General features: G+C 46.9%; 1 protein-coding gene across 1 annotated transcript in view; it reads left to right on the top strand.

Moving 5' to 3' along the window:
- The window catches only part of ARMH3 (armadillo like helical domain containing 3), a 160489-nt gene that overhangs the window by 8759 nt on the left and 131508 nt on the right, over positions 1-20222 (top strand). The window contains 7 exon segments of the mRNA XM_008179796.4: positions 787-861; positions 2058-2144; positions 13453-13509; positions 15060-15103; positions 17716-17776; positions 18481-18527; positions 19315-19390. Of these exon segments, the coding sequence (XP_008178018.2) occupies positions 787-861; positions 2058-2144; positions 13453-13509; positions 15060-15103; positions 17716-17776; positions 18481-18527; positions 19315-19390 (447 nt within the window).

Here is a 20222-nt window from a genome sequence, read left to right as displayed (position 1 = left end):
CTTACTGCAGGAAGCGCCGTCCACGGGGTGCAGTAGATCCCACCGCTGCCACCAGTTGTCGCGGAGTGTGGGGGAGTTAGGGCCCTGCACCCCTTTTCCCGAGATTCACTGCGACTCTTAACCAGCCAGTAAAGCAGAAGGTTTATTTAAGGACAGGAACACAGTCTTAAGCAGAGCGTGTAGGTACGACCAGACCCCCTCAATTAGGTCCCTCTGGGAGGTTCAGGGAGCTTAGACCCCAGCTTGGGGTTCCCTGTGTTGCACCACCCAGCCCCAACCAAAACTAAACTCCCAGCCCCTCCCGCTGCTCCTCTTCTTTGTTCAGTCTTCCGGGCAGAAGGTGTTAATTCTCCCCACCCCCGTTCCTGGCTCAGGTTACAGCTCAGGTAGCTTTCTTCAAGGGAAGTCCCACATCCCCACTGCAATCCCCCTGCAACATTCCCAGGTCAAATCTGTCCTGCTCCCTGCTCCGTCACATGAGTATATAAGGAAGTTGGTCTGTCCCTGGGACTGAGAGTTGCACACAGCAGCGTGGAAGTTTCCTGCGTTGCACAGAGTCTGAGACGCTCCTGGCAGATGCAGGGATTGGGGGGCACACAGGAAAGGAGTCGGGGTGCTGGGAGGAGGGTGAGCGTGCACAGCTATTCCCACTCTGCTCTGCTCTAGTCCTACCCGGCTGTTCAGTAGGGGAACGTGCCTGTTTCCGTGCACACCGGAGGCAGTTATAGTACATTAGAGATTATGGAGTTTCAGTCATCATTTTAAAAAGCCTTTGATTGCTTCCAGGTGACAGACAACATCAGCCAGAACACAATCCTGGAATATGTGATGATTAACAGTATATTTGAAGCTATTTTACAGGTAAGTGTTTCTCATCTCCGGCTGGTTAGGTCTTTTCCCGTAGTGCCAAACTTTCATCCGTACATTTACTGTTCGGTGTTTAAATACAACAGAGGCTCGCTGGTGTTACATGTCAACCTCTTATTCCTAGCTTGGCGGTAGATTTTTATAACGCTGCCGCCTCCTTACTCCAGTCTGTTGGTTTCAGTCACTGTTGGGCTTTTAAGATTGTTACACTTGTGCCTTTTATGCTTAGAAAGCAGGTGAATAGCTCTGTGGGTCTAATTTCACGGAGGATTTCTAGACTAGAGGAACTTATTATGACAGTCAGCCTGGGTATTTCCAGTGATTTTCTCCCCTTTGATATTGGAATGCTTTGTAGGAGAAGTATTTGAGTGTATACTGGCAATACACTGAGATACTGTCTCATCCAGTGCTGGGTGATGCTGTGGCTGGGACAATTTGCTCTCTGTAAGCCTGTGCTACATAACTGGCTCTCTTTGGTTTCTTTTAAGCATTGCAATTCACTGTTTTAAATCTCAGACAGACCGTTTTAAATCCTTACCAAATTCACAATCCATTTTGGTAAATTTCATAGTCATAGCATTTAAAAAATCTTCAATTTCATGTTTTCCGATATTTAAATCTTCAATTTCACAGTGTTGTAACCGTGCGGGTCCTCACCCAAAAGAGGGTCAGGCAGGGGGTTGCAAGGCTATTGTAGGGGCGTCACGGTATTGCTACCCTTACTTCGGCACTGCCTTCAGAGCTGAGTGGCTGGAGAGCGGCGGCTGCTGGCCAGGAACCCAGCTCTGAAGGCAGCATCCCGCCAGCAGCAGTGAAGATGTAAGGGTGGCAATATAATACCATGCCACCCTTACTTCTGCACTGATGCTGGTGGTGGCACTGCTTTCTGAGCTGGGTGCTTGACCAGCAGCCACCACTCTCCAGCCACCAAGCTCTGAAGGCAGTGCCGAAGTCAGGGTAGCGATACTGGGACCCCCCTACAATAGCCAGATTTCACAGGGGAGACCAGATTTCATCATCGGTGACGTTTTTTCACGGCTGTGAATTTGGTAGAGCCCTACTCATACGTCACTTAGCACATAATATGCTGATATGTTACATATTGTTCTGCTTGGCCTTGCTTCTTTGGGAAACTAGCTATGTTTCATAGTCAATTACTGGGTAACATTCATTCCTGCTTCTTATTTCAGATTCTGTCCAACCCACCTTGTCGCAGGGAGCATGGTTATGATGCTGTTGTCCTTCTTGCTTTGCTAGTTAACTACAGAAAGTATGAGGTAGGTGTTGGATGCAGAGAGCCATTTTGTTATGCTGATGTCTTTCTTCAACCAGTTTGTCCTTGGGATGCGAGCCGTTGGTGAGTGCTAAAATACACTTGGAAAGGCCAACCACTGCGCCGGCAGCTTGAGACCTCCTTAAGCCCTCCTTTTATTTGCTGCTTAGAGAACAGCCCTTGGTGCTGTGAGACTAAAATCTGTTTCCTATCAGCAGGTGGGCTCTCTATTGCGTGAGTCCGCACTGGCCTGCTGTTGTAAGGTTCTGCACGAGCTGCAGTGCTGCCATCCAGATCATTTTTAGAAATAGGCATTGAAACGTTTAGCAAGGTAAAAACGGACAATTACAGGCACTGGGCACAACATCTGCATGCTCATTGGCAGAGAACATGTCAGCAATTTCCCCATCCCATTTTGACAGTATCTGTTATATATGTTTCTTTTACATGTACATGTCTATTCAAAGGTGCAGGTGTTCAAAAAGTTATTTATAAGTACAAAGGAGAGCTGTTCAGGGGATTTGCACTTTATCTATGGAAATACTTTACTTTGATTTGCAAGAAGCCCTCTTGAAAGAATCGTTAATGTGTAGCGCACGTGTGTGTAAAATATATTTTCTCCAAAGAGAAGTAAGTTGTTATAGAGTTGCCTTGGGTTTCAGACCCCGGACATGTGATTTGGAGCTGACTATCAAGTCAAAAGAATTTAGAACTCTCCGGGGAGATGTTGGTCATGTGACTAAAGGATGAGCTGAAATGTTACAGCCTACAACTCCTTAGGAGAATGAGAAATGTGGCTCTGTGTCTCTCTAATTGCTGCTTTCTCAAGAAACACAATTCTCCTTTCCTTTTCCAAGCTGGGATGTTGTATTTAGTAATCTGCTTGTGTTTCTACAAAGTTTTTTTTTTTTTTTTTTTTCTGCTGATCTTATTCTTAAGAGAGAAAAGGAAAGAAATGTTAAAATACATGTGAAATATCAGTGTCTCTTTACATGAGGCATGATATTATAATTGTCTGTCTTAAGAGTTTTCCTCAGTGTCGGGATTTTGAATTTAATTGTTTGGAAACATGAGTTCTGGACTCGTAAGTTTTGCACTAATCATGAGACATGTTTCTATCTGACCTCATTCCTGACTGAGGAAGAGAGCATATATATTAAGGTTTCCTCGTGTTTGTTCATATTGCTGTACTGTTCACAATATGCTAGGGGCTAATCATATGCAGAGGAAGAACGACGTATCTAAATGAAATGCAGGGGGGGTTTAGGCAATTTCTCATGTTAGAATTTGGCTGGGACGCTAAGGTTGATGAGTCAGTGTTTATTAAGTGTCAAATTGTGCTAGTCCTCTGTTTTGCCTTCAAATTCCGTGTAATACAATGCAACGTCAACCCCAGCAGCACAGAAGTAAAGCTTGATCACTGAAAGATGGCAACGTGAATCGGCTTTGTCCCACGCTGTGCAGATAGTGATGCCTGTAATCAAGGGTGCTGAGCACTGTCTATCCGATCATGGTTTCAGTTGTTTATAGCTTTGCCAGTTATGAACTTGAACTGTTTCCAGGCTGCGGGTCTGCCTTAGGCTGAATTGATTTTTTTTAAGGATTCAGCCATTTCCTACACGACGTTAGGTTGTTTTGCCCATTTAAAACAGAAGCGGCCCTGTGCTTTAGAGCAGGAATTGAAATTTGGCTGTGGGTGGCTGTGGTGCCTTTCACCAGCTCCATGAAGCTCTGCCCGCATCTGACCAATTGATAAGCCTCTGAAAGTCTCTATTTGCACATTCTCAGCAGAGGTTTGTTAGTGGCAGCTAAAGTCTCCAAAGATTCTGTCTGCACTGAGCGTGCTCCAACCCCTCACTGCTCCTGACCGTCCCCGCAGAGCACCTGAGCTGGATGCAGCCCAGGGATGCAGGGGCTGAGCAGGATTGGTCCTGCGCTAAGTCTCTGGGCTGCCAGGGGTCACTATTGTGCTAGTCACCAGAACTGAGAACAGGGAGCGAGGAGGAGGAGGACCGAGCAGCCTAACTCACGTGCAGATGGGTGAGGAGCAGGGCGGCGGGCAGAGACCGGAGTTGAGGGCGGGGGGATGGATGGATAGGAGCAGTGGGGGCAGACAGGGACAGCCGGTGTTGGGGAATCAAGGACAAAAGGTTCTATAGCCATCAGAACACACGCATCTAGTCCATGGAATTAAATCACAGATTCCTGAGTCTGAACACTCCTCTGCTATCTAGCAAGTGGCTAGGAATCCCACTGGCAAAATGTCTCTCCTCCTCCACCTAGAGGATACATGTTATTCATGTAGCACAAGTGCTGGACGTCTGTGCTGTGAGCCAACAAGTTCCAGCTCTGTGGTCTGTAGAACCCTATATGCCCAGGTGCTGCAGTGCATCTCCTCAGCAACGTGGGCTATTGTGAGCACATCAAACTTCTCCTCTGCTCTCTGCACTGGCTTCCCATGGAAGAGAAAGTCAAGGCTGAGATCTCAGTCCTTACCTCAGGATGCCCCGGCCTAGCACGTCTGAAAGAGCCTAAGGCTCCCATTGAAGACTGTAGTTCACAGCTCTGCTCCTCAGACAGACTGGAACCTTTTACCATAAGATGATGTCGTTTTCATGGGCCTCAGCCCAGGACCATGGAATGAAATCTCCCAGAAACTAAGGACCAGCCACCTCCCACCACCTTCCACTTCCAGATCAGGGGGCATGTCTTCAGCTTGCCTCCTCTAATGTAAACACAGAGCAGCATGGACATTAACACCCCACCCCACTGAAACAAAGCACTCCACAGCACACACAGTTCTTCCCCCAGGAGAGAATGAGAGAGAACCATCCATGGGTGGCAAATGTTAGCTGCACATCAAGCGATATGGCTGGAAGGTGCTCTGTTACTGCAGAGATTAGGGTGAGCTAAGAACCTGTATGGAACAGGACAGTGGTCCTGCTCTGACCCATGTGGGGTTATGTGGTTCCGTGTTATGGAATTTGTTTTTTCAGTCAGATTTTTAAAAACCATAGGAAATTGCACACAAAAACATGTTGCCTCCATATAAATCCCTGGTACGCCCACAGCTCGAATACTGCGTGCTGATGTGGTTGCCCCATCTCAAAAAAAGGTATATTGGAATTGGAAAAGGTTCAGAAAAGGGCAACAAAAATGATGAGGGGTATGGAACAGCTTCCGTATGAGGAGAGTTTAATAACACTGGGACTTTTCAGCTTGGAAAAGAGACAACTAAGGGGGGATATGATTGAGGTCTATAAAATCATGACTGGTGTGGAGAAAGTAAATAAGGAAGTGTTGTTTACTCCTTCTCCTAACACAAGAACTAGGGGTCACCCAATGAAACTAATAGGCAGCAGGTTTAAAACAAACAAAAGGAAGTATTTCTTCACACAACGTACACTCACCCTGGGGAACTCCTTGCCAGAGGATGTTGTGAGGCCAAGACTATATCAGGGTTCAAAAGAGAACTAGATAAGTTCATGGAGGACAGGTCCATCGGTGGCTATTAGCCAGGATGGGCAGGGATGGTGTCCCTAGCCTCTGTTTGTCAGAAGCTGGGAATGGGCGACAGGGGATGGATCACTTGATGATTACCTGTTCTGTTCATTCCCTCTGAGGCACCTGGCACTGGGCATTCTCAGTAGACAGGATACTGGGCTAGGTTGACCTTTGGTCTGACCCCGTATGGCTGTTCTTTTGTTCATTAAAAGAATAATATGCTTGCAAAGCACTCAGAAGCTAGGAGATGACAGAATTTGTCTGTCTGTGCAATCTGAATTCAGCCCCCTTGTGTATACATTATCGTACAGTCTTTAATTACATGATCACATACTGTTTCTTCCATAGGACCCCGTCTCTTTCTTCCATGGACTCGTTCTGGGCATGAATCAGGGTTGTGTAGTGGAGGTGACCGTTGTCTGTAGGACCCCTGCTTCGTTTGTTGGAAAAACTGGAAAGTGGCAGTGAATGAGGCAGTGTGTTGCAGGACGAGAAAAGATGGTCTCCTGGTGAAGGCAGTCGAATGCTGCCCTGGAGAACTGGATTCTGTCCCTGCCCCTGTCCCTGAGTTCCTGTGAGTGCTGGGCTGTTCTTAAACCAGACTTTTCACAAGTGGTCACTAACCGTTTGTTCCTCGTTTTCTGGGTGCCTGACTTAGCCCCAGGGTTGTGATTTGCAGAAGTGCTGAGCACTCACAGCCGCAGCTGAAGTCGGTGGGAGCTGTGAACATATAAAGCAGGGCTTTGGAGCTGTGCTCCAGCTCCGGGCAAAACCCTGCAGCTCCGGAGCTGCTCCGCGCTCCAGCTCCGGGCAAAACCCTGCAGCTCCGGAGCTGCTCCGGGCTACGCTCCAAAACCCTGCTATAAAGTGCCACACCATGCTAAGTACGCTGCACAATCAGGTCCTGGGCATCTCCAATTGGGCATCCAAAATTAATGAATTGCTGACATTTATTCTCTTTTTAATCAGCCCGAGGCAGACATCCGGCAAGGAAAATTTCAGCCCAAACAGAGTTTGGCAAAGTTAAAAGCAACTGAAAGCAGGGTCGACTCGTGGGTAGTGTCAGGAGCCTTCTGTGTTACCAGCTCTGCCTGTAACAATGCAGCAGTTCTCCTGGTTGTGAGGGAGACTAGGCATCTTTCCCTTGCCTTACGTGGGCGTTTTTAGAGTTTGGATTGTTTGGTGCTTGGCTGTCAGCATGTCAGATTGTTCCATGGCTTATTTTCCTTTGCATTCCCGTCTGTCTCTTTTCACTTTGACTGTATTACTGACTCTCCGTTCCCTTTTATTTTGTCTCTCCTAGGTTGCTAAATTGTTGTTCCAGGTGCTTATGGAAATCTAATTGGGCTGAGAATTGATTAGTTGCCTATGATTTGTGTGTGTCTGTCTGTCTCTCTAAAGAAAGCAGCAGTGTGTTTGAATGAACATGTTATTTCAGATTTGAGCTCTGTTTTCTAGTCCCCTTTACACCTCCATGGGGAATACCTGTCCAAGATTTCATAACCAGTGCAGCTGCACTATATATCTCAGTTCTCTGATTAGCTTCTGTTCTAGGAACCGAAGAGATGTGTGTTCTTTATACAGAACTATAAAGGGACAACATCAATCTGAAATCCAGTCATGATCAGAAACCGAGTTTAAAATAGTTCCAGGTTATGATACCTGACCAAGTCCCTCTGTCACTCCTGGTAGTTTTATAATCATTCTTATTTCAGAGGAAATATTTCACTCTCGTTGCTTTGTGAAAGACCCACATGAACAGGGGAAATTAAATAATTGACTACACAAGGGAGGTAATGAAACTAGCTATACACAGGCCTGTCAAATGTAGAAAATAAACTTGGGCAGAGAGGGAGAATAATGTTTTTTTCTCTAATCTGTACTATTTCTAGCCACCTGAAGTGTTACTTGTGAGGGTAGGAGATGAAAAAACGAAATTCAGATGGAACAGTGACTTAAGTTGATATATCCCTTTAAAAAACCACATCGACTTGAAAAATCGCATTTCTGCCTGGCAGTGTTGTGCCTACTAGAGTTACAAACATTGCCTAAGATGAGGAGAACTGAAAGATGGTAGCTAAAATATTTGTCTCTATTGCATTGTTTGCTGTTTGCATGGCTAGAGCCTTGCAACTCTGCAGATATCCGTGGACCGTGTTTGAGGATCGCAGATGGATGCGAATCTGCGGATATCTGCAGACCATGTTTGTGGATTGCAGATCTGATGTGGATACAGATTTTGTATCTGTGCAGGGCTCTGTGCATGGCAGCGTTTTGTTGTGTCTAGTGAGTTTCACCGATTCCAACTAATCAATCTTCTCCTTGAAAAAGACTCTTTAGCAAGGAGGGAGCAGCAAACCTGTTATCACATCTTTTGAAAAGGAAAGTCGGAGGACATGCCGTTTGAAAGGAGCTCTATCAGAAATATGAATGATTTGAAATTGGTCTGTTTAGAAAAAATGAGTTACCCTTCACATTTTCTTATAAGACATGGGAGTCAATGTTTTCAAGGGGAGTCAAACATTTGAAGGGGGTTTATTTCTCAGTTTGTTTCAGTTCCTGTGCTTGTCTAATTAGCTGGTATTGTTCCTTTGGTTGTTAACAGCAAAACTCTCACACAATCCCCAGCCTAAAAGAAGTCAGTTGGTTCTGCTTTTTCCTCTCTCAGGCCTCCAGTCCTGGGCTATTTTGGTCTCTCTATCAGCTTCGCCGCTGAGCTTTCAGCGTGGTTGAGGAGTCCGGCTCCCCAGACCCCAGTTGTTGGCCTAACTGACTGAAGAGTGGGATGGGGGATTCCAAGGCTCCATTTAAACAGGTCACACACACCTTCTCCCTCCATTCCCCTGCTTGCACCGAGGAGCTTGGAGGCTCCACTTAGCAGTCTGGGTGACTCCTTTTTCCCCTCGTTCCTCCTTTCTCTGTTGCCCTGTGAAAGCAGTTACTTGGTGGCTGCGTATCAGTGAGGGAGAGAGGCTCTAAAACTGTGCCCCCTAGTGCCATTAGGGAGATGAATGGCTCTGCCCCCACTCATCACTCGGGCCAAAGTTCCCTGCTTAGAAGACCTGGCTGTGGAGCGAGACCCTCTGGCCGGGGAGAGGGTGAATTGCAGGGGTGGCTGTCCAGCTGTGTGATTCCACCACGACTGTGCAGCGAATGCATAAATGAATGGACTCTGGATTTAGGATGACCAGACAGCAAATGTGAAAAATCGGGACAGGGGGTGGAGGTAATAGGAGCCTATATAAGAAAAAGACCCCAAAATTGGGACTGTCCCTATAAAATCGGGACATCTGGTCACCCTATCTGGATTGCATTTGTATGACTGACTAATATTGTTGAGATTGTGTATTTAGCCTATATTTCTCCTTTGTTTTCTTAGTGAAGAATTTCTGGTTTCCGTTGGTTTATTAAATAGCTCAGCTACACTTGTGGAGGAATTCAGAATGGCTTTGGTCACTTGGCTGCATGGCATTCATGGAGGGGGTTCTGCTCCGTTGAACTCGTAGCCGGGCTGTCCTTGTGAGGTTCCCTGACTGTGCATGTTTCTGCTTCTCTGTGATTTATCAGTAATTGCCTTTGGTAGCTTATAAGAGATGTCCCCTGAGTGTGTATCATCTCCAGGAATGAGGCTCTAACTCCAGTCTGGTGAATAGAGCGAGTGCTGCTTCGGTGAAGGTCGCGGGTAGAAAAGATCAGCTTCCTCCGGAGTGCTGGGGTAATACGGTATTTTTCTGGTTTCTCTCAGGAGAGGCAGTTGGAGGCTGAAGATCTATCTCAGCCCTCCTGGTACTACACCAGTGATGTTCTAGTGGCTTCTCAATACTTCTAGCTTACTAGGAATGCTTCCTACATAGCTTCTAAGGCTGGGACCCACAGGGGGAGATAGGAAAATGGCAGGTGCAATTTATTTACTCTCCTAAAACTTGAGCAAAAGTCTCTTGCAGGAGAAAATAAAGGACACTCTGAAACTGTGGGGAGAGATGAGAGGTGAGCGAGGAATGCCAGGAGGGCCTGATGTAAATGGATACCTGGGCAACTCGATGTCAATTCAGATAGGTCATAGTGCGAGCTAATGCACACAAAAAGTAAGAACTGGTATTAGTCCGATACATGGGTGGGTTCAGAATGAGTTGTAACATCTCCGAGTAGGGGACAGGTCTGTAATTCACTGTGGACAGCTCAGGGAAATAGTCTTCTCAATGTGCTGTGACAGCCCTCACAAACGAGAGTGAGGGAATAGAGAATAACGCCATTTTATAAACCAACAGGGTGTGTGTGCGCGTCTGTGATCACCTCCTCTTGTTAAAGGCATTCCAGTAAGAGAAGAAGCTCACAGAAGGGTAGTGAAAATTAATTAGACACACGAGAAGGGGCTCCCTTGTGAGGAGAAGTTAAAATGATTTGGTCTGTCTAGTTTGGAAGGGTGTGAATAAGGAGAGAGGTGACAGAGGTATAGAAAGTGATACTAGATATTGAGAAGACTGTACTCCTTGTTTCCCATCCTTCTAGTAGTAGAGCAAGAGAACACTTGAACTTAGCACACTCAAGAAAGGTAAAAGGAAATGGTTGTCAGCTGCATATAATCAGCAACTGGTGGAACTCACTGCTGCAGGATATTACCAAAGCAAAGACTCTATTTAGTTTTTGAAGATTATATTTATATGAAGAATGGCATATGCAGTACTCAAAGGGCTCTTTCCTCCAGCCTCAAGGCATAAGCTGGGGGCAGGAAACTTCCCTATTCTTTTCCCAGGAGGTAGTGTTTCTCAGTGAGGTGCATTGTGGGGGTTTTCTGCCATTGTATCAAACATATAGTACTGGACATTATTGGAGACAGGATATCAGGTTACCCAGACCATTGGTCTGTCCTGATATACCATCTCCTCTGGGTTTAAACTCCTAAATGTAACTGAAGAGGAAATGTAATTGTCACAAAGCTGAAAATTTGGGATGGGGCTGGGCTCTGCCCTGCCCTGTTCCTGACTCAGTGTGACCTTGAGCAAGGAACCGCATCTCTGACAAGCTAGTTGTAAAGTTGGGTAACTCAGTGACAAAATGTTTGATAAATCGCCGCTGCAGCTGAAGGATCTTTGCTGGGTGTTTATAACCTTCCCCTGCCCCTTTTTTGTTTGTTCGAGCCAGTCCCAAATTGCCTTGGCTAGTCTCTGCATTGACAGGGGTAAACAACTTGGAATAAACAAACGTATTTTACTAATGAAAAATGCTATTTAAAATATTAGTGGCATCTCTACAGGGGCTTAGTCTGGACATTTCCTTCAGCTGGGAGTTCAGATGAACATAAGAACAGCCAGGCCAAAGGTCCATCTAGCCCAGGATCCTGTCTTCCGACAGCAGCCAGAGCCAGGTGCTTCAGAGGGAATGAACAGAACAGGGTGGTTATCGAGTGATCCATCCCCTGTTGTGCAGTCCCAATTTCTCACAGTCAGAGGCTTAGAGACACCCAGAGCATGGGTTGCATCCTTGACTATCTTGGCTAATAGCCATTGATGGACCTGTCCTCCAGGAACTTATCTAATTCTTTTCTGAACCCAGTTATACTTTTGGCCTTCACAACATCCCCTGGCAAGGAGTTCCACAGGTTGACTGTGCATTATGTGTAGAAGTACTTCCTTGTATTTGTTTTAAACCTGCTGCCTATTAATTTCTTCGGGTAACCGCTGGTTCTTGTGTTATGTGACGAGATAAATAACACTTCCCTATTCACTTGCTCCACACCATTCATGATTTTATAGACCACTATCATATCCCCCCTCAGTTGTCTCTTTTCCAAACTTAATAGTCCCAATCTTTTAAATCTCTCCTCATATGGAAGCTGTTCCATACGCCTAATCATTTTTGTTGTCCTTCCCTGTACGTTTTCCATTTCTAATATATCTTTTTTGAGAGGGGCTGCGAGAACTGCACGCAGTATTCAAGATATTGGCGTACCAGTGATTTATACAGTGGCATTGTGTTGTTTTCTGTTTTATGATCTATCCCTTTCCTAATGGTTTCTAACATTCTGGTCGCTTTTTTGACTCCCGCTGCACATTGAGTGGATGTTTTCAGAGAACTATCCACAATGACTCCAAGATCTCTTTCTTGAGTGGTAACAGCTAATTTAGACCCCATCATTTTGTGTATATATAGTTGGGATTATGTTTTTCAAAGTGCACTGCTTTGCACTTTTCCTCATTGAATTTCATCTGCAATTTTGTTGTCCAGTCACCCAGTTTTGTGAGATTCCTTTGTAACTCTTCACAGTCTGCATTGGACTTAACTATCTGGAGTAATTTTGTATCATTTGCAAACTTTGCCCCCCTCACTGTTTACCCCTTTTTCCAGATCACTTATGAATATGTTGAACAGCACTGGTCTCAGTACAGATCTTTGGGGGACACCACTATTTACTTCTTTGTATTGTGAAAACTGACCATTTATTCCTGCCCTTAGTTTTCTATCTTTTCACCAGTTACCAATCCATGAGAGGATCTTTCCTCTTATCCCATGACTCCTTACTTTGCTTAACAGCCTTTAGTGAGGGACCTTGGCAAAGGTTTTCTGAAGGTTGAAGTACGCTGTATCCACTGTGTCACGGAGTGTGGGGGGACACAAGGCCCTGCACCCCCGGCGTCCTGCGATTCACCATGACTCTCAGCCAGCCAGTAAAGCAGAAGGTTTATTTAGACGACAGGAATACAGTCCAAGACAGGTCTTGTAGGCACAGACAACAGGACCCTCCTCAGGTCCATCTTGGGGTCCCAGGGCGCCCCAGCCCCCTTGCGAGGTCAGAGCCCCGTCTCCCTCCCAGCCAGCTCCCGAAACTCTGCCTTCAGCAACCTCTCCCACAGCCTTTGTTCAGTTTCCTGGGCAAAGGTGTCACTGGCCTCTAACCCCTTCCTGGGTTCTCATGTTACATGCTCAGGTATTCTCCATCGGTCAGTCTCCCATCCCCCAATGCAGACTATCCTAGCCACACTCCCGTGTCAGCATTCAAAGACCACAGTAAGAACAGTCCCAGTTCGTCACACACTGGATCCCCCTTGTCCACATTTTTGTTTGACCCCCATCTAAGAATTCTAGTAGATTGGTGAGGCATGATTTCCCTTTACAAAAACCATGTTGACTCTTCCCCAACATATTGTGTTTATCTATAGTTTCAGCCAATTTGCCTGGTACTGAAGTCAGGCTTACCGGCCTGTAATTGCCAGGATCACCTCTGGAGCCTTTTTTAAAAATTGGCATTCTGCTAGCCATCCTCCGGTCATCTGGTACAGATGATTTGTATGCTCCTTGGATCCCAAGCTTTCAGCAGTCTGAACTAGAAGGATTGAGCTCTAGTTCTGGCAGTTTGTGATGGAAGGGTCCTTAACACTATCAGGCCTTCCCTGGTGCTTCACTCAAGCAGTTATTGGCATAGTCACAAGTCTCAGACCGTGGTAATGTTCAGCTCCTGCACCACTACCTGGGCCTGCTGCATAGTGCCAGGTGTCAGTAATGGAAGGGTTGCATGATGCTTACCAAGCTATCAGAATTGGTAATAAAAGATAATATTGGATGCGTAGCTGAGCCAGGGGTGGCTCGTCTCACCGAGGGCAAAGCCAGAAAGACGATTGATTCCTTGGGAGGCTGAGCAGACGGAGGGGAACCAGAGCCCAGTGGTTTAAATGCAATCAATGGCTCCTGTTGGATTGTGGGTAGGGGCAGTGGGAAGAAACCTCCAGGGGAAGCTGTGGGAACTTTGCTGACTAGCCAGTAGGCTTTTTTTAACCAGAGACCAAACTTTCCTTTCTTCTCTTGTTCAACAGTCGGTGAATCCCTACATTGTGAAACTCTCTATTGTAGATGACGAGGCCACACTCAACGTGAGTAACCAGCTCCTTGGAACTTTCTCGTGGGCTCTGTGTCCTTGTGTCTTGACCTAGCCGGGACGGGATTGTGCTACAGCAGAGAGCATCCGCATGATTGGCCTCCCTGCTAGCGGCACTTTTGAGACTTAAAATCATAGAAGATTAGGGTTGGAAGAACCTCAGGTCATCTAGTCCGTCCAACCCTCTGCTCAAACCAACCCCAACTAAATCAACTTCTAGGAGTGGGGGAGAGAGATGGATTCCTGATCAAGTAACAATTCAATGTTTCGTTGGAATAAGGACCTGGATGGGTCGAAAGGAACATGCTAAAATCGGCCATCTGTGTCCTTGGGGTTTGCTGCCCAAAGTGGCTCTTGCAGTCATAGGTGCTTTCTCGCTGTAATAGAATCAGCTGTGCAGAGTGTAGACTACTGCCTGGTGCAGGACAAACATACCATTTGTATCCCCTCCGTCCCGTGTCTGCCAGCACGGGAGTGTGACTGAAATGAGAACAACCCCTGGTTCTTCTGTATTGACGCTTACTTTTCCTTAATGTTGCCGAGTGGATATCCGATATTAAAGCTTCCTTCTGAATCGTGTGCAGGGAGGGTTTGTTGTCTAGGGGTAAGAGCAGGTGACTGGGAGCCAGGACTTATTCTGTTGGACACCGACTCACTCTGTCCTTTGACCTAGCTCTGCCTCAGTTTCTCCAGCTGTAAAATGAAGATCAGACATAATTCTCAGAGCTACCCTGAGATTTATTTAGGTTTTGAGATCTACTGACGAAGGGGTTTCTCAGTGGTAGCGGCCATGTAATTTAAGATGATTTTGAGCTCCTGTTTCTTGTGTCCCATACAGACTCAGAATTGTCCCAGATTCATGTAATTTTAACAGATGATGTTTTGTCCTCCTGGTTATGTGGTTGATTTGGAAGCTTTTTAAAGTATCTTGAGTTTAAATATCAAATTCAGGCTGCATTTGCAGGTGCGGAAGGTCTGGTTCAATGGTTTGTCCTACCACCTGTTACTGTAACCGTCATGATGTCTGGAATATTGAATTAGGAAACCTTGCGCGAACCCAGGCTCATTTGGACTTTCCTGTTTCTGTGCCGGGCTGTTGTCTGCTCATAAGACTGAACTGCTATGACTGTATCCCGTCAGTCTCTACGGTGGTCGATGGATTTTAAGCTGGCTCTGTTGGGTTTTTAAAGCCTGCCTCTATCTGAGGCTTTCACTGTGAGCTGGGGCTTAGCATCTATCTTTGCTCTGACACCGGCTGGCTTTTAAGGCTCTCTCCACTGGACTGAGGTTGGTGGATGAGCACGCTTTCACGCTGGCAGCTCCTTGGAGTAGATCTCTGTTTAACTTTCCCAGACCTGGTTAGTGTTAATCCATGCTGACCCCTGGCTAGGGCCCTGGCTTTTTAACTCTTTGACTCCGTATTTCGCACACTAAATTGTGTGTCGCACCCTGGGATGTGGGTGGGGGAGAAGCTTCATCCAGTCAATATCATTTGGTTCTCTGTGGTATGGGATTGCAGTGTAAAGCTGTTCTGTATTCTTGCAGGGAATGGGACTGGTCATCGCCCAGGCCTTATCCGAGTACAACAGGTAAATCCGCCTTCGGAACCAGCTCCTTGGTTCTGAACCCAGTGGGGAGTTGCTGTCCCCTTCCACCAGCATTTTCTGTTATGGCGGCCGCTCATTGCGCGGCGCTCCTGGTGCGGGTGGGGATGCCGGAACTGCCTTGTGCCCTCAACCCTCTGCAGCTGTTACTGCTGCTGTTGCCAGCAGGAATCTGGCAGATGCACTTCAAGAGAGGCCTGGCCTTAGGGAAAGCCAGACAGCTCTGCAGCCTATGTTTCTACCACCGTCTTTGTGAGTTACCTGCAAAATCTCACGTTGTGACTTGAAAATGAATGATTCATTGAGTGCCGCTGTGCCAGAAAAATCATTGACAGCCCATCGAAAACAAACTCAACTATCTGGGAGTGCAGGAATTGCCAGAGTGGATCAGACCAGGGTCCATCTAAACCAGTACCCGGTCTCAGACTGGGGCCAGGACCAGCTGCCAGAAATCCAGCCGTAGGAAGCGAGAGGATAATCTGCGCCTGGGGAAGTGTCCTCTTAACCCCGTTAAACAGATGTTGATAGCTCACTGTGCTGGAGCACTGGTCGCGTGCTCCGCTGCTCTCCTGCCTGCCCTGCAGGTGTAGCTGAGCGGAGGCCCCGTTGCTCCTGTCTCTGGAGCAGACCAAAGCTGTGCCCAGTTGCAGGAGAGTTCAGTAGACAGTGTCAGGTTAAAAGGAATGGCCAGTATTCGGCACCTCTATCGAAGTGACTGGACGCTCAGAAGCACTGAGCGCGTGCAGCTCCCATTGTAGTCATCGGAAGCTGTGAGCTTTGAAAGTTAGACCACTCAGATTAAATGCTTCTCTGTGTGCCCCAGGGCTGGAAACCGTCAGGCCACGTAATGAAAACCGATTTCCAGAGTTGCCCACTCTCATGATTTGATTTTGGATCTTGGGATATTTGGTGTTTTTCTTAAAGCCCCAGCTGCTGGAATTGGGAGAGCACATGAGAATCTTGGCTTTTGTTACCAAAAAAACCTCAAACAAAACAAAACACACCACAGAAAAGTAATTTTCTAGCCCTCGTGGTTGTGGAGAAAATTAGAAAAGGTGAAGTGAGTACAGCCCAAAGGCCAAGAAAATAGCCCCAGATGCTCGGTTTGTAAAATCTCTCATGTTTTTTGAACCCTTGGGGTTAGTGATTCTGGATTTCCTTACCGAATAACACCCTTGGTGTAAGAAATGCTGTCAGTTCATATCATCTGGTTTGCTTTTCACCATGTAGGCGGTTTACTTTTTGTATTTCGTTCATCTGGACAAGTGAACGTGTGTGGTCACTTTTGCGTTTGTTTATTAGATAGTTTCACTTTCAGGTTCTCATGCAGCAGCCCAATGCTTTGTTTTTTGTGTTGCAAATGCTGCTGAAAACCTACTTCTATGACAACATCCACAAGAAGTCAGTCAATAGATCCCTTAATATGGTCATTAGATTTATATTTATATATAGTGAAGCAAAAAATAAAAAATATCCCTGTACTGTGATGCCCCCACGCCGTCCCGAAAAGCTGTGCAATCTCTGTTCCCTGTAGCCTGCTTTTCCTCCCCAAAAGCAGTTGGTTTGTTGCCCTCACTTGTCGCATTGTAAGTAATTGTAAGCTCAGATGGTCTCAGACCCCACTGGGGCCTGTGAAATAGTAAATTAATATTGAAGTCCAAACAAATGACTGAAACCAGTTTTTTTTATGAGTTAGGGTTTTAATGAGCCGTATTTCCTGGCAGGTCAGTGTCTCAGCTATTTGGGAGCATGCCTTTCAGATTGCCCTAGCTCCCCCCTCGTCTCACTCCAGACTGGGTGGGGCTTGGCTGAGCAGCGGTGTGACCTTTGCCTCAGAACACAATGCTCCCCTTTCCTGTTAGCCCCCAGACTGTCCCCTACTACCGAAGCCGAGGTGGGGGACGGGGACCAAGGTAATACCTTTGATTGGACCGGCTTCTGTGGGGGAGAGAGACAAGCTTTCCAGCTTGCACTAAGCTTCTTCCTCACTCACCTTGTGTCTCTAATATCCTGGGACCCAACCTGGCTACCCCACCACTGCATACCTTGATCCAGGGGTTGGCCACCTTTCCGAAGTGGGGTGCCGAGTCTTCACTTATTCACTCTAATGTAAGGTTTCACGTGCCAGTCAGACATTTGAACGTTTTTAAAAGGTCTCTTTCTAGAAGTCTATAATATATAACTAAACTATACCATGCAAGGCACTAAATTTAAAGTATTGTTGTATGTAAAGTAAATAAGGTTTTAAAAATGTTGAAGAACCTTCAGGTAAAATTAAATTAAAATGCAGAGCCCCCGGACCGGTGGCCGGGACCCGGGCAGCGTGAGTGCCACTGAAAATCAGCTCGCGTGCCGCCTTCGGCACACGTGCCATAGGTTTCCTTCCCCTGCCTTAATCCATGGGCTGTCCGTAACAGAGATTTGAATTCCCTTCGTAGCTCTCTTCACAAGCTCCTTGAAAAGTAAACGTGAACGTTGACGCTCTCTCCAGCTCTTATCCTGACCTGACGTGTCTGTTGTATAGGGATGTGGATAAAATAACCCTGTTTCCGTGTGTAACACCCCACTTTCTGTTGCTGTTTCCCTGTTTTGTTCAGGCAGTACAAAGATAAGGAAGAGGAGCACCAGAGTGGCTTTTTCTCAGCCTTAACCAATATGGTGAGTGAGGAAAGAGCATTTTTTGAGTACTTAAAAGATAAATAAAGTGTATGGGACTATGTGAGGCCTTGATTCAAAATCCACTGAATTCAGCAGGAGTCTTTCCATTGACTTCAGTGAGCTTTGGATCAGGGTGTGTGTGTGTGTGTGTGTGTGTGTGTGCGCGCAAACGACACCACAGATCATATTGCTGTGCTTTGCAAGGAGCTAAGTATTTTTTGGCTGAGAATCAGAAATATTTTCTTCTCCATCTTCATTTTTAAAAGCTGCATGACTTTTTTTTAAACAGCCGTTGTCATAAAAAAAATAAATCGCCGCTCTTCTGCAGGAGCGGCCGGACCCAGAGCAGTGTTGCTGGCACAATGCGATGAGAAATGCATTGCCCTAAACCTACAGTGTTTTGTCTGTGGCTGTATGGGGAGCCCCTTGAGAGATCCAGCTCTGGGAATCAGTCATCGTCTTTTGTCATTTGAGCGGGGGTTAGCTGTAGCTACGAGATGTGTCCTGGGGGAGGCTTCTTCCAAGGGCAGCTCATGGCCACCTGGGGAAGGAAGCTGTGGGACTTTCCTTGTCCTGCTCCTCGTCTGCAAGCCTGCCAAGGCCTTTCAGGTCCTGTCCAGGCCTGCTCTTGCTAGCTGCAAGCAATGGCAACAGCTTTTCCTAATGTGCTTCATAAAGCTGTGCAATACTATTTCCTTCCTCAGGTGGGCAGCATGTTCATAGCCGATGCCGATGAGAAAATCTCCGTCCAGTAAGTACACAGATATTATCCGTACAGTGAACGGCAATTTACCTTGCTGGTTCTGAATTGCAAAATGTCACCTGCTGCGGTTCCATTATGGGGCCATTTTAATGTAGAAAAACAAGCCGAAGCAATGTCCGCTCTGGCTTGGCAACCAAAATTGTACCTTGCAACTGCAAACGACGGGCGAGGCTGGGACTCGAATGAAGCGCTGGGGCTGTAGGAGCCACGGGCTGGCTGTGTCGGGAGCATTCTGTAATGCTGTGCGCGAGTGTTGGAGGTAGGGAGTGGGAGGGGAATTACTATTCATGGAGCACCCCTCTTGTGTTTGGTGTTGGAGATCATAGTGGTGGACACGGTCTCCTGCCCCAAGGAGTGCTTTCCTTTCAAATCAGGAGGGAAAAAGCTGTACCTCCATCCCCAGCCCAACATAAATAAGGGATGGTGGAGGCAGCTGGCTGCTCTGTGCTCTCAAATGCAGGGACTTTAAGGAGGAAGCAGTGCTTGAGAGTGAGGAACAAGGTGAGTCCTTCGGTGGAAGGTTGAGGGGGTCCAAGACCATAGCCAAGGTCTTCAAAAGTGACTAGTAATTGGGGGTGCCCAACTAATGCACCTTAAATAAAAAGCGCTCGGCTCTCAGAGGGTGGGCGTGCGCCACTTCTGAAACTCAGGCCCCTTGAAGGTGTTTCCGGCTGGGCTCACCGAATCATGAGTCACTTGGGAAAGTCCTTTGCTCTGGTGGCTGTCCCTGGAGTGCAGCCCTTAATGTAACTCTGCTTTTCTGCTGCTCTTGTAGAACGAATGAGGCAATTCTTCTGGCCCTCTACGAAGCCGTTCACTTAAACCGGAACTTCATCACCGTGTTGGCACAGGTGGGGCCCAATTCAATGTGTTTCCTTTCCATGTCTTTGAGTTGTGGGGAAGCTTAACCCCAAAGCCCTTCAACAGCCAATCCAGGGCAGGGCTGGAGAAGACCAGTTAGATCAGTCAGTCGGTCTTTTCTTTCCCTGGATCATTTGGGGTTTCGTTATATTCCTAGTCTGATAGAACCAGAAGCAGGCTAGGGCCCGGATTCAGGGTGTCTTAGGAAATGCAATGCCTCTTATTTCCCACCCCGCCACAGAAAAGAATTAAAAAGGTTTTTGGGAGAAGTTTTCTGGGGGATGCCTCGTGTCAGCCTGACCCATTTTTGTGTCTGGGGCAGGCTGGATGTGACTCCCTCTAAACCCTGTTAATGCTGCCCTGCGGTTGGCTGGAGGGTCTGATCAGAAAGCCCTGGGCGAGTGGGCTGTTCCCTGCTAGCCTGGAAGTTAGGAATCTAACCACAGTTCAGCAGTTTGTTTTAGAGAGTAAACAGCTACTGGAAGAGTCTTGTTTCAAACACTAGTTTCTGTACAAAGCTGCGTGGAGAATGTGATGAAATTAACCTTCTTTGTAGGTAAATTGTCCTGTCTTGAGAACTAACAGTATCAGTCTGTGAAGCGGGACAATAAAGCCGGGTTTGTGTCTGAAGAGCAGTGGATGCATCTGTAGATTTGATCAGAAAGCTCAGGCTGGTTCTCTGAATGCCCCGTGGGTTTGCACACCCAGAAAACATGGTGGGGGCAGACAGTAATGAGTCTGGTCATGCCACCAGCCCGTGGTTGGAGGCAGCCCTAGAAAGGCCCAGCACACACTGGGATGTACCAGTCTGATGAAGCCATT

This window comes from Chrysemys picta, chromosome 7 (genome assembly GCF_011386835.1).
Source record: "Chrysemys picta bellii isolate R12L10 chromosome 7, ASM1138683v2, whole genome shotgun sequence".
Lineage (NCBI taxonomy): Eukaryota > Metazoa > Chordata > Testudines > Emydidae > Chrysemys > Chrysemys picta.
This window is presented reverse-complemented; position numbering and strand designations above follow the sequence as displayed.